At 45.6% G+C, this 17,156-nt stretch overlaps 1 protein-coding gene across 1 annotated transcript; it reads right to left on the minus strand.

The window, feature by feature from the left end:
- Positions 1 to 1,614: 1,614 nt before the first annotated feature.
- On the minus strand, positions 1,615 to 16,097 carry jph2 (junctophilin 2). Its single transcript, XM_048240944.1, has 4 exons — positions 15,170 to 16,097; positions 11,072 to 11,888; positions 3,353 to 3,471; positions 1,615 to 1,711 (listed from the first exon to the last, which is right to left on the minus strand). The coding sequence occupies exons 1-4, from the start codon at positions 15,546 to 15,548 to the stop codon at positions 1,635 to 1,637; spliced, it is 1,392 nt and encodes a 463-aa protein (XP_048096901.1). The 5' UTR covers positions 15,549 to 16,097; the 3' UTR covers positions 1,615 to 1,634.
- Between the last annotated feature and the right edge of the window lie 1,059 nt (positions 16,098 to 17,156).

The raw sequence follows: 17,156 nt of genomic DNA on the forward strand, positions 1-17,156 counted from the left end.
TACCTCACACACACACCAAGACACACCATCTGATAGGGTTTCAGGATATATGGCCTATGGACAAAACAGGATTCACATGAGTGTACAGACTCTTGAAGTGCACACTTCTTTAGGTATTCAGGACCCATGGACAAAACAGGATTCACATGGTGTACAGACTCTTGAAGTGCACACTTCTTTGGGTATTCAGGACCTATGGACAAAACAGGATTCACATGAGTGTACAGACTCTTGAAGTGCACACTTCTTTGGGTATTCAGGACCTATGGACAAAACAGGATTCACATGAGTGTACAGACTCTTGAAGTGCACACTTCTTTGGGTATTCAGGACCTATGGACAAAACAGGATTCACATGAGTGTACAGACTCTTGAAGTGCACACTTCTTTGGGTATTCAGGACCTATGGACAAAACAGGATTCACATGGTGTACAGACTCTTGAAGTGCACACTTCTTTGGGTATTCAGGACCTATGGACAAAACAGGATTCACATGGTGTACAGACTCTTGAAGTGCACACTTCTTTGGGTATTCAGGACCTATGGACAAAACAGGATTCACATGGTGTACAGACTCTTGAAGTGCACACTTCTTTGGGTATTCAGGACCTATGGACAAAACAGGATTCACATGGTGTACAGACTCTTGAAGTGCACACTTCTTTGGGTATTCAGGACCTATGGACAAAACAGGATTCACATGAGTGTACAGACTCTTGAAGTGCACACTTCTTTGGGTATTCAGGACCTATGGACAAAACAGGATTCACATGGTGTACAGACTCTTGAAGTGCACACTTCTTTAGGTATTCAGGACCTATGGACAAAACAGGATTCACATGAGTGTACAGACTCTTGAAGTGCACACTTCTTTAGGTATTCAGGACCTATGGACAAAACAGGATTCACATGAGTGTACAGACTCTTGAAGTGCACACTTCTTTGGGTATTCAGGACCTATGGACAAAACAGGATTCACATGGTGTACAGACTCTTGAAGTGCACACTTCTTTGGGTATTCAGGACCTATGGACAAAACAGGATTCACATGGTGTACAGACTCTTGAAGTGCACACTTCTTTAGGTATTCAGGACCTATGGACAAAACAGGATTCACATGGTGTACAGACTCTTGAAGTGCACACTTCTTTGGGTATTCAGGACCTATGGACAAAACAGGATTCACATGAGTGTACAGACTCTTGAAGTGCACACTTCTTTAGGTATTCAGGACCTATGGACAAAACAGGATTCACATGAGTGTACAGACTCTTGAAGTGCACACTTCTTTGGGTATTCAGGACCTATGGACAAAACAGGATTCACATGAGTGTACAGACTCTTGAAGTGCACACTTCTTTGGGTATTCAGGACCTATGGACAAAACAGGATTCACATGAGTGTACAGACTCTTGAAGTGCACACTTCTTTGGGTATTCAGGACCTATGGACAAAACAGGATTCACATGAGTGTACAGACTCTTGAAGTGCACACTTCTTTAGGTATTCAGGACCTATGGACAAAACAGGATTCACATGAGTGTACAGACTCTCTTTAGGTATTCAGGACCTATGGACAAAACAGGATTCACATGAGTGTACAGACTCTTGAAGTGCACACTTCTTTAGGTATTCAGGACCTATGGACAAAACAGGATTCACATGAGTGTACAGACTCTTGAAGTGCACACTTCTTTAGGTATTCAGGACCTATGGACAAAACAGGATTCTGAATGCTGACTAATGTGCTAAATGGACATTTGACTTATATTAGGTCACATAATCTATACAGTAAGTGGACGTTGTATATGTTACTGCTAGATTTCACATAGTTTGTTCAGTTTCTGTCATTTATCCAAGGGATATTAGTGTGTGCGTAAAAATGTATTCAACTTTAAACATCAACTACAGATAGAATGCACTTATATATTTATACATGTCTGAACGCTCCAACATAGGAAGTGATAATTATGAACACTGTGCGCTAAACTCTGAATATAACAGCGATCCGACTCAGACACTAATACCCTCATTATTGACACGGATGCTTTTCTCATGACACTGATCCCGTGGCAATATCAGAGATGACTGGTTGCAAAGGGCATGAGATTGGAGATGTTTCTAACTGATTAGAAGTGGTGGTGGCTCAGTATGTTTCAGGCCATTAGGATGTGCAGACAGTGTTGGATTTGTGCAGACTAATTATAATTGAGCTGGTTCGCTGACTATCTTTGCGCCACATACCGGTACACTCTAGTCTCTTGTAAGTGTTTCCTTGTAGGGCTATATGGACATAATTGGTCAATTAAATCAACAAATATCAAGTGAAACACAGTATGAATACATTACTCTGGATTTCTAATAATGACACATAAAACCTTGCTACCAAAACCAATAGAAAGGTGAGATATGTGAGTCACATATGATGAATGGTCCTTGTGTTTTCCAGTGAGTAATTCTCTCACTGAAGGTTTAAAAAAACTCAACTCTATTTATGGCTGTGTGTCAATGTTTGCTTTTTTGAGTTGTTTTCAATGGAACTTCGCCACACTATGCGTGGGTTAGTATTATTCACTGTACATCTTGGTATGTGTGTGTGTGTGTGTGTGTGTGTGTGTGTGTGTTTGTGTACCTCTTCTTTGGTTCTGGTAAGCCTCACACTCTTGAGTGATTATTTTCTGGTTGTTTCTATTTGGATCCTCTGGCTTCAGCTATGTGGCTCTCGGAGGAGCTCTGGTTACATGCTGTCCCTGACGACTGTTCCTGGAACATTCGCACCAACCTCATGCATGATCCACACCGTGGTGCTTTCTAGAACCTTAATGATGAGAGCTGATCCCAGAACTGGCGCGGGGGGGATAATGTGTGAATGGGGGTCAGGGGGTCTAGTGAAGAGATCTGGCGCTGAGGACCCAGAGGCAGAGATCCGATCCTTTACCCCGGTGAGAGGGGCCCTTTTTTAGCCCCTGAGAAGGTGAGTACCCTTGGGGGTGAGCTCCACCCCAGCACCCCAGCCCTGAGTCAGCAGCAGATATATCCAGCAGTATCAAGGTGGGGCAGTCAACACCTAGCCAGCCCCTGTGCTGTTCAATGTTTAACCCCAATGGTGTTCAGTTCATATTTCGATTTCTTTCAATATACAGCCACAGTGACATACAGTACGTACGTTCATATTCAGTTATGGCAGTAGGACCACACGGATTACTACTGGCTGACTGTTCACACTCTTCAAGTGTTGATGTCCGGGGAGTATGTTATATGGGGACCTGTATACATGTGTCTGATGTGTGAGCAGGTGTTTCCTGTGTGCATGTGTTTGTATGTGTTTATGAGTTATGAGGCTAGACCCACCTGGCTGGTAGAAGGATGGGGACAGTTCCCTGGCAACCACCCTGGCGATGCTGGACTCCTGGTTGGCAGCCTGAGCAGACTGGTCAGCTGCCTCACCCTTGGACTTTGCATGGTTGGTCCTGCATTTATAAACACAAGTGTATTTGTCCATGTATACATATAAGCACGTATATTTTGGGCAGATATACAAAAACAAATGGAAAAACACAGGTAATGTGATACTGATCTATTAGACCTTGCCTGACGCAAATCAAAGCAAGACAGATGGAGTAATGTATGTGCAGTAGGGGGTTCACCACTACTGATTATTACTAGTTGACAAGACTAGTTGATTAGTTGTTTTGCACTGGTACAGTGCTAGTGTTAGCCGTTGGCAGCAGATGTTTCATGTTTACATGGTTATCCATAGCAGCTGTACACAACTTACATCGCATGGCTAAACGGGGTCATCCCTATGTTCCCCGGGTCCTATGTTCCTCGGGTCCTATGTACCCCGCTCAAGGTTAGGGTTAGGGTCCTACAGTATGTTCCCCGGTCCCATACAAAGTGGGGAAAATAGGACCCCGGGAAAATACGTACGCTCCCTGGCTAAACGGGCCACTGTGGAACAGTTTCGATGAAGTAATTCCATGCATAGAAATGGCTAGACTGTTTAGCCATTAGCCATGTTGTCCACAAGGAGTTGACCGCTACCTATAGCACAGACTATTGTTTTAATTGTTGACTAGTTGACTAGTTGATGAAACCCCTATGTGCTGCAGCAACCTGAGTCTCCCACTGTCTCAAGGTTAAGATACAATCAGACACAACTCAGAAAAAATGAAACAAAACAAATGAAAAACAAAGTTAACAGGAGTTCTAAAGAGTTCTAGAGAATTCTAAGTCACAACTAAAAAAAGTGAACAACTAAATTCCCATCACACCATGCCCATTTCAATGAGCACAGTGTTGTCTTTTCTGTTTGATTCTTCTGTGTTGCCATGTCCAAGTTATAGCACAGGCCTTGTGTCACGCAAACAGGTGTCTGCAGTCGATGAGCAATGGCATAGTTATATAACAACTGGCACCCCAACCAGAGTGACGTCACAGGAAAACACTGACATCATTGGCATACAGTAAGTGACGTCTCTACGCATAAAAAAACGCACAACGTATAAAAAAATGATTAAATAACACCCAGAAGGGTTGAGCAGAAAGAGAGAAAGAAAGCAAATCTCTCAAGGAGCATCACTGTTTGGTCCTTAAGACTACACAGACCACGAATCAACCAGAATATAACTGTACACTGCACATAAAACACACCTCCCATGTCCCTGACAAAGACTTCTTTAGGGGCAGACTTTTATGAATGGCACATTCGGCTGTAATTAAGAGATGAACGATCATTGCCTCACCCCGTGAGGTCCACTAATGATTTTCTTTGAAGGCCAAAGATGCTCCTGTCCACAGCTGTTCCTTTGGCAGGGCTCCACCCAAACTTCAACATGTGCCCGCTACTGCTCTCCGTGTGGAAAGATACCTCAGCAGTTGTCTGCTCTATAAAAAGCCCGGCGAGCGTCCACAGCGCTCCTGAGGACCCGGGTCTGTAAGCGACACCAACAGGATCCCAGCGGCCGCTAAAGGCCACCCTGACACAAGAGAGAGTGAGAGAGCTGCTCTTACAGTGACTGACACAGAAAGAAGAGCCCATCGTGTGGCTACTGACCCTGGATGTTGGCTGAGAAAGGGTTTTTACTGCATCTGTTGGAAGACTACCTTACTCTTGCAATCCACAAACCGAAGTCCTCTCATTGACAGTGACTCTACTACTTCTATCATTCCCTCACTCAAACTAACACACCCAAAGTTGTATATATACTGACACAGGGTACAAATGCCCTGTCATTCCTGGCCAACCTCTTTCTCTCACAGCAACCAAGGGCTAGCTTGATATACTGCTGCTGAGTGTAACTGAGACAAAGCCTTCCATACCACTACTTATAATGACATTAAGACAGACGCACTGTTTTGCTACAATGAAGACAGACAAAGCTTTCCTTAATGATACATCTAATCTAAAGGAACAGATTACCATGGAGACATAAACATTCCATCCGACTGCTGCAGTCCAACATGACCGCAGTAACTTACTGTGTACAGTGTGCAGGGCATACAGGTACCCACTTTTACCACCTCTACTACTGCTAGTCACTGCAATCAGGGAGAGAAGCAACGCTACAAAGTAGTCAGATTTATGTCTTCTGATCTAACATGTCTATATTCATTGAATATCATCCCTTGCACTGTATCTAGCCACTGGGTGTAAGCGATCTCATATCACATTGGTGGATATCTGGACCAGCTTATTTTCCTGATTTCAGCTTATTTTCCTGATTCCTTATTTTCCTTATTTCCCTATCTGGGCCAGCTTATGTTTGTCTGTGTGCATGTCAGGGCCAGTAGTTCATATTCCCATAGACAGTAAAAATAATACTCCAATATTCCTGACGGACTGCTCCCTGTGCCTGTCGAGTTCCTGACTGAAATGAATCTGAACGTCTAGGGGCAGCAGTATTTCTCATTGATAAAACACCCTTAATGTCTGACACAGCAGTAGATGTCCCTGATTAAGATTACTCTCTGAATGTCCAGGCCAGCTTTATTCCTGATTGAGATTACCTCCTGAATGCCTGGCATGCTGTAACGCTAGCCGCTCGGCTGGAAATAGCTACCTCCACTTGAAGAGTCCAGAGAGGGGTGCAAGGGAGGGGGGGGGTAGGGAGGCACCTCTAAGTGGAACAATTAGAGCATCTCCAAGCCCTTGCTGCTGTACATCCTAGACTGGCACCTGTCCACGCTGAGTCAACACACACCCTCATGGGCTCGCCCTCTGGCCCCCCTGGGGTCCCCTGGACCCAGGAACTGATACTGGGGTCTGGGTGCTGGAGAGGGGTGGTAGTGGGGGTTGGTCAAACTGATGACTGAGGGCCATGCTGCGAACCTCAAGTCCTTTAGCATTGGACGTTCACCCGTTTTATCTTTAACTTCCTATTTTTACATTTTCTCTTGATAAACATATCAGGGTTACTCTGATAGGACAGAGCACATAGAGATTTCTAGAACACGGCATACAAATCTTTGCACACATTTACAGATCTACTAGACCATATGTGTGAGTACAATACAACCTTTTCTCAGTTGCCAGTTGTACAATAGTCACAATTGATTTATGCCAGTGCTTCCCTCTGTTGTGTCTGATGGCCTGCATCTCCTTATGCTCTATCACACTTGATTGCTCTGGCCTTGAGCTGAATATGAGGTAGAACTGAGACACACCAACACCAGTGATGGGCAAACCTTTACTGAAAGATTCAGAGGTATTGATCTGGCTAACAAAGCCTGACACGGCTGGCTTGAGTGGGTGGATGAGTGGGTGGGTTGCCTGCCGTTGAGGTGTCCGGGAGGAGTGAGAGGAGGGGCTTTTTGTGACATATGGCATTTCCTGCTGACAATCTGTAGCCCGCCGAGATGCTTCGGCCGGCCAGCCTGGACCGTGCGCTAGCACACACACACACACTGTATGCCTTGTGGCCTTGGCCACACCACCACGAATTAGTCAACCATGGCACTCAACACCCCTCTGAGTCCACTCTCTCTGATCCGCTCACTTCAAACACACTCCACACTGAACTCTCTCTTCACATGGCATTTGATATCTGTGTTCCCCTCGGCCTTTTAACTCCGATGCCCAAGACCTGCAGTACAGTATGGGAGTGAAAACACAGAGGCCTGAGTCACATTCCCTCTCAGTAAACACGGGGGTTCTACTTGACTACAGCATTCAGGACAAAGCGATCCACAGATAGATAACGCAACTACTTGGTGGGTTTCAGTCTTAAATCTCTGTATATGGTCTGGTCTCTCTGGTCTATGCTTTGTTTGAGGGTGGGGAGGGCGGATGGGCGGATGAGCGGTTCTCTCTCTCTCTCTCTCTCTCTCTCTCTCTCCCCTCTCTGTATCTGAGCTCATCCTGGTCTGTCCTGCTTCATGTCACAGCACAGCCCCCCGTCTCCTGACAAGAGATCATCTGTACTTGTGTCTGGGAGCTTTACTGTAAGCCTGGTTCCTCAAAAAAAAATGTCCTAAAGCAGTGTACATTGTTAATGGTCCTCTAAAAAACTTGAATCCACTTAAAAAGCATGTGATGTTATTAACATGTTGGGGTTTGACTGTGTTGTGCTGAAATTGTGGACCATGTGTGTCGAAAGTGAAGGCTATGAAACCGAGGGATGTCTCCATGGTCCTTACTGGACAGGTGGGTTCCAGATGAATTGGCCTGACCTAGGCCATGACTCTCAGCAGATCACCCATCACAACATCAGCACGCTCATCAACTTTAGACACTTTTGGCTGGCCTTTACCAAAACTTTCTCCCAATTTGTCAGGCTAAACACTAGCCGGTTTTAGATCACATGTTAAATAGCTAAAGTGTGTGAAGTTGTAGAGGCACAGACAGGTTTAAATAAAGACTTTATGGGCAATGCAGAAACTCCAAACCAGGTCCTATTAATAGCAGATAGGGCATGTTTGTTTTTAGGAGCGAACTGGCCACGTTTATCCGCTTTGGGACTATCTCTGTGGCAGTTGTATTGAGACTGTGGTTTGCCTTATTCTCTTTGCATCACTACAAGCCTTTCAGTCACATTACCACACAGGTCACACAGGCCAGGAGCACAGGCCCCAGAAACAGAGCTTAACTGACCTCTAACAACACATCTTCAGTAAACACCAAAGCCACTACAGCAAGGTTCATTAATTCATTTGGTTTTACATATGATATCTAAGGTTTCATCTTCTTTACATCCATATTATATTTAGGTTTTTGTTTTTTTCACACCCATATATTATATTAATTGTCCTGCTGTCCTGCTGCGGTGAGTGAGCCACTCAGGTCTCCAGACCCTCTCCTCCCCGTGCCGGACCGCCTGGCGAGCGGAGACGGAGAGCTATCAGCTGTTGCATTCCCAGCTGATTGTGCTGCAGCCCTTATTTAGTCAGGCCCGCCTGCCTGCCTCCCTCACACTAGACTGTGAGCGTCATTCTCACCCACCTCGTGCTCAGAAGGCCTCCTCCAGATCGTCCCCTCAGTCCCACCAGACCCACGGCACAGGGCAGACCCTCGTCGCAGGCCCTGAAATATCCCATGGCCAGCAGGCTCGGGGTGACCTGTGGCTGGCCTCCTGTCTGGCTGACGTGGCTGTGGTGGGGTATTTATGTTACTGGCTTCAGGTGGACAGGCCGGCCGGACCCATTGGCTGGACCAACTTAGGGCCTCACTGGGGGAGATTCCCGGCTCACTCTTCTCTAGAATTATTCCAAGAGTCCAAAACAACGTGTGGCCATTTCATACTGTGGCATTCTATTACCATCTTATGTGCTACATCTCAGCTTGTAACGAAATGACACAATCCATCTCCATAGCACCCGATTCTGTGGACTCTGGATACCTTTCAGACATTACATCACTGTTTGCATGCGCCGCACTGAGTGGACATCCTGATGGAGCTGATTTCTGTAAACACACATAAATCCTGCTCCTCCACTCACTCTCCTTGGTGATGTGAGCTGCTGCACACAAACACACAGAGAGAGCGGCTGAGACTGCAGTGAGCAGGAAGGTGTGTCAGTGCCATGCATTGTTCACGGAGGCTGTGCTCAGACCTGTCTGCATTCAGACGGCGTTTTCTGGAAGAGCCTGAGGAGGGAGGTGGTGTGTGTGTGTGTGTGTGTGTGTGGAGGTGCTGGTGGAGAGAGGGTGAGGTGGGTTGGGGACTAAAGGCTCCGAGGTAAAATATTTAGATTTCTCTCTGGCCCTTGCCTGGATCTGCGGTTCATCAGTGAGACACTGCAGCTGTAAACACCAAGCGGCTCTCTCACATGAGTATGTGTCCACTCTGCACACACTCTTATAAACTCCCCTCCATGTAAGGAGATGAGTGAGTGCGCAGCAAGCATTGTGTGCGTGTGTATGTGTGTTTATGTGTGTGTTTATGCAAGGGCGTGAGTGAGTGTGCTATCCTGATCAGGGTTTTTGCACCTCCCTATGGAGACAAGGCAAATGGTCCCTCTCTCTACGTATACAACTTATTCTACAGTGTTTTTATTAAATTCAAATTAAATTCAAAACTCTACAAAAAAACAATACAAGGGCATAGTGTCCAAAGGTCTGTCTGGAATATCAGTCTTCATGTGCAATGCCCATATGCAAAAAAACAGACAAACATTTGCATCGGTTATCTCAGCTATCAATGTTCATACTACAATGACATAAACTACAAAACCATGGGCAAAACCTTTCAAAACCACCACCATAGTGTGGCCACCATCATTTTAAGCAGTTTTAAACACAACACTCACACATAATCACTGATACGAAAGAGCAAACAATTCTTTACCCTCAGGGGTGTGTGTGTGTGTGTGTGTGTGGGGGGTGATTTGGGTTCTAGCGGGTGGTGTGTATGTCAGCAGTGCAAACCGAGAAGAGAATGTGTGAACGGCAGAGCACCACCAGAGACACATTGCTCCCTGCAAATGGGGGCAGCTGTAAACTGACACCCTGCTATTGCGTTCCACACTGAACTTGACAGTAAATTCAAAATGTTCCACAGCAGCCTCTATTCTGTGTACTGTCACCGCAGACACACAGTCATGCACAGATAACGCAGTTCACCCTTCCCTGTGATCTGTGATATACTACAGACTGTAAGCTCAGATGAGAGCCTGTACTCAGCAACACACACTAACATAAAGACATGGCAACCAGGACGTTCAAACTCGTACCCCTAACACTGGTTTATTGAGGCAACTCCACACAGTTTAGGCACATGTTTTTTCTTACCAAGAGTAAGAGGAGGAGAGACACACACACAAGTATCATTGTCACCAAAGCTGACAAAAAATGAAACCACACTTCACAGTTCTCCAAGCCTGAAAAACAGTTTAGCTCGTAATGCACTGCCTGACGTATTCCTATACTGTATAACAGTGCTCTTTTTGTTAACACTTGTGATTCACTCCAGCTAGAGTGACCTGAAGAAACACTACCATGACTATAAACCTCCGTATCACACAAAGCTGCTCCGTGGTTCCTGAATTGCCAGCGTCAGCTGCAGAGGAGCCTGAGAGGGCGGAGAGCTCGGCCTGCGTGACCAGCTGGCACTGCCCTTGAGATTCCCTCCATCGGCCCACACCCACTGGCCTGCTCCAGCGCATTAGTGTGTTAGGAGCTGACCCCTAAATGGGCGCCGTCTCCTCTGGTCTATGGATAGCACTCTGTTCCCGAAAACCACCAGTCATACTCTGCGAATCAGGGAGCTAATCACAAGACTGTGAATGCTCTCTCAGTCAGAGCAGAGCCACAACAAACGACAGGGTGGTTCACAGCCACGCTCACCTCACAACATCAAAGACATGGCAACAGGCCGACCTCAGGTCACTGTTTGGATCTGTTATGCTGACAATCAATGGTTCTTTTTTTTATCATAAACACAAGTTGTTTCTTTGCATCAAATTCAACTCGTGTTAACTGTACCTTGCTCCAGTCCATTTCTTTCTCATATTTTTCTCATAATGTTTCTCAATAACAAGTGAACCCTTCTAAAATAACATTATGGTGTTATGTTCTCTACACCTGAGTAGGGAGATGTCCCCCAGTCTGATGAGGTCACTTCCTGTCCTCACCTGGAGGCGGCGATCTCCGCTTTCTGCTTTCCGATGGCCGCGGCCCTCTGCGCCCCCTCCACGCTGCGCTCCACCTTCTGCTTGATCTTGGTGCCCTTGAGCTGGATGACGCGCTTCTTGACCGCCTTGACCAGCATGTTGTTCACGTACTTGCCCTCCTCCTTGCCGCCCTCGGCGAAGATGGTGCAGCCGTAGCCGTGGCGCTGGTTGTTGAGCCACTCACCCTCGTACTTAAGGCCGCTGGAGCGCTCGCTGATGCCGTAGCCCGAGCGCTTGTCGTTCTTCCACTCGCCCATGTAGACCTCGGTGGTGGTGGCGTCGATGTCGGCCTCCAATGGCGGGAAGTCCCCTCCCTCGCCCTCCGGCTCGCTGTCGCCCAGGCTGACCGTGGAGTTGGCGTCGCTGGCCGAGCTCATGGCCGACTCGCTGCGTCCCAGGAAGCTGATTTTGCTCTTGTTGCTGGACAGCGAGGTGCGCGAGTCCGACTTCTTCAGCTTGCCCAGCAGCGAGCCGCGTCGGAACAGCCCCTTCTTCTTGGGCGGCACAGCGTTGGGGTCAAACTGCAGCGAGAGCGCGAAGCCACCACGGGACGGACCCGGGGTGGACGGGGTGACCAGTGTCTCCTGGCCCGAAGCGTTGGTGGTGGTGATGACCGGCAGGTCTTGTTGCAGCAGCGTGCCGTTGCTGTGTTCACTGCGCAGAGAGGTGAGGGACGTGCGCAGGGGAGATTTGACCACTGCGGCCATGCCGTACGGGACACTCTGACGCACGCCATAGCCGTGACGCATGCCACCCATGAACTGTCCCTGAAATGTGCCTAGAGAGAGAAAATAAAAGGGGAACATATTAGATTATCATAAATATTTCACTTAATATACTGTACAAGCCTTCATAAAATTGTGATGGAGCCAAAGAGTGATGCAATTTTTCTCTCTTTCTCTCTCTCTCTCTCTCTCTCTCTTTCTCTCTTTATGTGTGTGTGCGTCTGTGTGTATGCTCCTACAACTAGGGATGTAACGGTATGAAAATTTAACCTCACGGTTATAGTGACCAAAACTATCAAAGTTTTCGGTATTATCACGGTATTTCTAAAAGTGTGTTCAAAATGTTCAGAAAGCACTGATAGGCCTACACAAGCTTTTTTTTTCACTTTTTTCTTCATGTTTAATTGGCTATGTTCTTATAGCTTAACTTACCCTACCATAACTTGGAGTTTGCTATTTTTGTTATTTGGATCCAATGAGTGAGACCAAAGTAAGCGTTCAAAATAAAACTTTAGGCTACTGTATTCTCCTGATAACGTGAGTGGAATGGATTTAATGTGGACGTGAACATGAAAAGACGCAGAGTGGCTACATGATACAGTGCACATTTTGCGGTGAAAATGTTCCAGGTGTAGCCTAATCCGAGTCGTAGTTAAAACCATCAATTAGACAACAGAATCAGTAGGGTACCAGTTTTGTTTCATTGTACCAGGCCTACTGTATGTCAAAATCAGGCTCGGATGAAGCTGGGAAAGATTAAACACACGGTTTCCACAGCGCGGTAATCAACAGTGATAATCCTGATATTTGAAATGAAAACGGTAATTGTTATCGTTAACATTTTTATTGCGGTTTACCATTATACCGGTAATCGCTACATCCCTACCTACAACACATCAAAAACACACATCAACCTGCATCAGCCTGTAATAGGCCCTGCAATATAAGCTCCCAGAGGCAACATGATGCTATTACAAGTTGCAACATTTCTGTGATACATTGGTGCAATACAACTACTAGCCTGAATTTATTTTAAAGCCATGGTAGGCCTACTTAATTTTCCACTGTTGACTATGTACTAACAAGCAGCTGTGCAGCAAGTGATGTATGATTACACATGTTTAAGGCACTAATTTACATAAGCCAGTAATGATAATTTATGCTCACATAGAGTCCTGACCCCTAAAGCTCAATACTGTTCATTTAGAAATAGTGTCCTCTTTGTGGGGGGGTGCGTATCCCCACACCACTTCCTGTTAGGGATACTACTACTTCCTGTGGTGAATCTTTCACCAGCATTGCCAAACCCAGAAATTCTGATCAGGTGCCAGGATAGAGAGTTACAGACCACTACAGAGAGCAGATCACCAGGCGCCAGCAAACTCAATTACCCCCAAATCACGATGCCCTTTGGTGCCAGTCCTCAAGACACCTACCCAGCCCCTGCAACACCCCCCATCCACAAACACAGCCAGTGGTATGACAGACTAAACACAGACTGTCACTTATGGGACTGATTTAGCAGAACCCTACACTTAAATTCACACACACATGCACACGCACATACACACACAGTGCTACAATTCTAAGTAATGAGTTCTCTCAGATGATTATATGATCATATTTTCATCTTTGCTTATTCCTCTTTTACACTAAACTAAATATCTAGACAATACAAGGCATTTCATGGCATAATCTTGGACTTTGGGAAACAATGATCAACATTATTTGCGAACTAATTGATTTATCAAAAAAAAAAAAAAAAAATCGACTATGAAAATAATTGTTAGTTGCAGTCTTACACAGCAGTAAGTGATCTGATATCATGATTACTCTGAGGCTGGAGAAGAGATGATCAAATGTAAAGGTTAAACCACTGTCACTGATCTCAAACAGAACATAGCAATAGCTTCCCTTGAAACATAGGACACCTTTTGCAGGGGAAACTCCATCTGAAAAAGCACCCTGGCACATATGCTGACAGACTCTCTCTCTCTCTTTCTCATTCTGCCACACACAGTTTTTCCCCAAACTACTCTCTGGATTGGACCCTGACTGGCAAGCTGATCTACTCAGACAAAAAACACACTTCTGGCGCCTAATGAGAATGTGTGTGTGTGTGTGTGTGTGTGTGTCAGAGAGAGAGAGAGAGAGAGAGAGAGAGAGAGAGAGAGAGAGAGAGAGAGAGAGAGAGAGTTTCAGATGTCTCATGTGTCAGTGGTGCCCCTGAAGCTGATTTACCTGAATACATTCTCCTGAAGTAACAACAGCTCTTTTCACACTGTGGCTCATTTTAAGTCATAACAGCACACACATTATGACATTTGCAATATGAGAACTGCTTCAAACCTACTTGCAGACGCACGCACGCACGCAGACACACACGCACACACACACACACACACACACACACACACACACTGTTGTAACTCCATGGTTTAATGGCTGCACTCTAAAACCTGCTTGCTTTGTTGATATGCTCCAGAATCATGGAGAACCAAGCAGGAGACACCTACAGGAACCTTTCTCCTTGGAGCAGAGGCACTTTTCCCAGTATCGTAACACCCCCAATTATCACCACTTTTGTTAACACTTCAGAATAACATTTGCTAAATGAACCTTACATTTTTCAGTAGCCATAGGTGTGTAGATTTGAACAAAATCTGGTTTGGCTCTTAACGGGAGCATTTACTGCCTGAAATATCCGTATTTTGTTTACCACACTCGGAGTTATAGTGCTGGCCTGATGGGTCGCCAATTTACGCCGTTTCAATGGCACATGAACGGTTAGACCGAGAATTCTCGTCATGAAATTAAAATTCCACTGGAGCTCCAAGCGGATGTGTACACGCAGCCTTACAACACTGTTTACAGCTCTTCAAGTCACGGTAAAATGTCATTTTTGGTACATAGCTAATTTAGATACACCTATGGTGTGGGTGCTTGCGTTTCTTTAGGAATCAGCCGTCTTGGTTCGTATAGAAATGGATATTAAGTGACACATACACGCAAGACGGCGGAAATACGGGACCGAACGGTAATAGGGGGAGTTCCGAGTACATCACTGGGAATGGTTACATGGTAACCATCGAGTCAATGGGATTAATATACACCGGAGCTATATTTTTAAACATTACAATAGCTCAAAGGTAAAAATCGGGTGCGTTAATGAGGACACCGCCCACATTTGAACACAAAAGTATCTTAGTTATAAATGCTAAATTGTCCATAATTGCCATTACGCAATTGCGTAATGATGGATGTTGCAAACAATTCGTGCGTGCATTTGTGATGTTTTGTGTGTGTATGTTTCACGGTGTTGTAAAAATCTTACCTCCATCTGCGTAAGTCTCCGTGCCATATCCTTCCTGAAGTCCATTATTCCATGTACCTTCGTACTTGGCGCCACTTCCCTGACTGAGGCGCGTGCCATACCTTCCTTTGAATCCGTGAGTCCACTCGCCCTTGTATACCCAGTGTCCTTTTGTCTCTATGCCCAAGCCGTGGCGCTTTCCTTGAGACCAGTACCCCTCGTACGTGTTTCCGCTTGGCCAGGTGTAGATCCCGACCACCTCAAATCCGTAATTCCAGGAGCCCGAGAATTCCCCTTGCCCCTTAGGTCCTGTGCAGATCCCATGGCCGTGCGCTTTGCCCCCCTCCCAACCTCCACAGTATGCCCCACCATCATCAAACTCAAACCTGCCCCCACTCATGTTTCTACTACTCGGAGTGGACGCAACGTCAGCTCAAATCACTCGATAGTAATAAATCAATTGCCCTCAAAGAAGTCGGGAGGCGAGATTGATACTGTTATCACCTTTACTCCTCTTCGTCTAATGTTGTCCCAAAATGTCTATAAATGCATTCATGAATCCATATTCTTATTGTAATATTCATATTTTCCACCATACAATGTCACAGCGCGCGTGTAAACTTATACGACTCTTGTAGGATGATTCCAGAATTCTGGTTCAGGCATTAATCCAACAGTTGACAGGTAGTACTTTCTTGATTCCGAAACTTCTTCGATTTGCAACTTCATGGAAACTGAAACATAGGTTTAAGTTAAAGGAAAATGTTGTCTTTTGCATGTTGTTCATAAAGTTGATTTTTGATTTAAATCAGTCTTAAAAGCCTTTGATCATCCATGGCTCGGTGGAGGGTGTCTGCGCCCCTCGCCCCTCTCCCTGCCGCCCCTCTCGCGCGCTCTCCACGCGCCTGCTGCTGCTGGAAGCGTTATAACAGACCTAACAAGGCGAGCAGATCCTCTCTCGGATCCAAAAATACAACCCAATCCTTACCCCGCAACAAGGCACTTTTAAAAGCAGTGCCAAGCACTTGCTGCCTAGGGGCTGGGCGGGCTTATGACCATATCAAGTTCAGACAGTTCTATGTTAGGATCACAGAACTGTGCGGACAACGTCGTTTACTGAATGTTGGATATGCCATGCTTTTGTAGTTAAAATCTATAACAACTTAAATGAATACGTCAACTTCAAGAAACATTAATTAAATGTGGTACCACAAGAGTAAATCTGAAAATCTCAGAATAAAAAGTAGGCTAATGGACCTTGAAGATGCATAGGGCTACTCTATGTGCGCGCGTTTTTAGCCTTAAAGAATTGTGGTCTCTAATTGGCCTTGTTATATTCTAATAGCCTAGCGTAACTTCAGCCTCGTCTAGCGTTTGTATGCTAGTAGGCTATGTGTGTAGTATGTATGTATTTGGGGTGTATGTGGGGTAAGCAAGCTGGAGGGCGGAGCATGGCGCGTCCTGGCGTGCGAGTTCTGGCCAACATCACAAGTCGTGATGTTTTGAGACCCCGTGCATCAGCACAGGTAGTATGCACATGGCTGCATCTCAGATCATACATATCTCGTGGCAATTAAGAAATCGTGACTTTCTCTAGCGGCCACCTTCTGCTTAGAGGACTCTTGGGAATATGCTCTAAAATCACAGCATAGTCCCCAATGGTGTAGTGGTTAGGCTATCAACTTGGGGAAAAAACGATTGGAAAGTTCAGAAAGCAAGGCAATAGTCTTAGACGTGTAAATATCCGTGATCTGTCCTGAATGTCTCATACAATTTGGAATATCTATTAAACTTTTTGTCAAATATGGACACTGAATTAATCCCATACCGGTATATTCTATGCGAATACTGCTTAAATCCCACTGTTTCCACTCAGAACTGTACTCAGGCGGCTCTCAACTCTTAATGTCTTTACCAACGTGCTGAAAAGATTTATTGACGTTTCGTTTGCAGGTGCATACTGTGAAAGACAGGTAATAGGAAGGCTCCCTCTCCTGGTGAATAGCAT

This window comes from Alosa alosa, chromosome 4 (assembly GCF_017589495.1).
Source record: "Alosa alosa isolate M-15738 ecotype Scorff River chromosome 4, AALO_Geno_1.1, whole genome shotgun sequence".
NCBI classification, from domain to species: Eukaryota; Metazoa; Chordata; class Actinopteri; order Clupeiformes; family Clupeidae; genus Alosa; species Alosa alosa.

What these genes read in the sequence shown, in the direction of transcription:
- jph2 (XM_048240944.1), bottom strand. Translation starts at nt 15,548, where the DNA reads ATGAGTGGGGGCAGGTTTGAGTTTGATGATGGTGGGGCATACTGTGGA. An exon ending in GGAGACTTACGCAGATGGAG is followed by an intron (nt 11,889 to 15,169) that starts GTAAGATTTTTA and finishes TTCTCTCTCTAG; the next exon opens with GCACATTTCAGGGACAGTTC. An exon ending in CCCATCCTTCTACCAGCCAG is followed by an intron (nt 1,712 to 3,352) that starts GTGGGTCTAGCC and finishes TTTTGTCCATAG; the next exon opens with GTCCTGAATACCTAAAGAAG.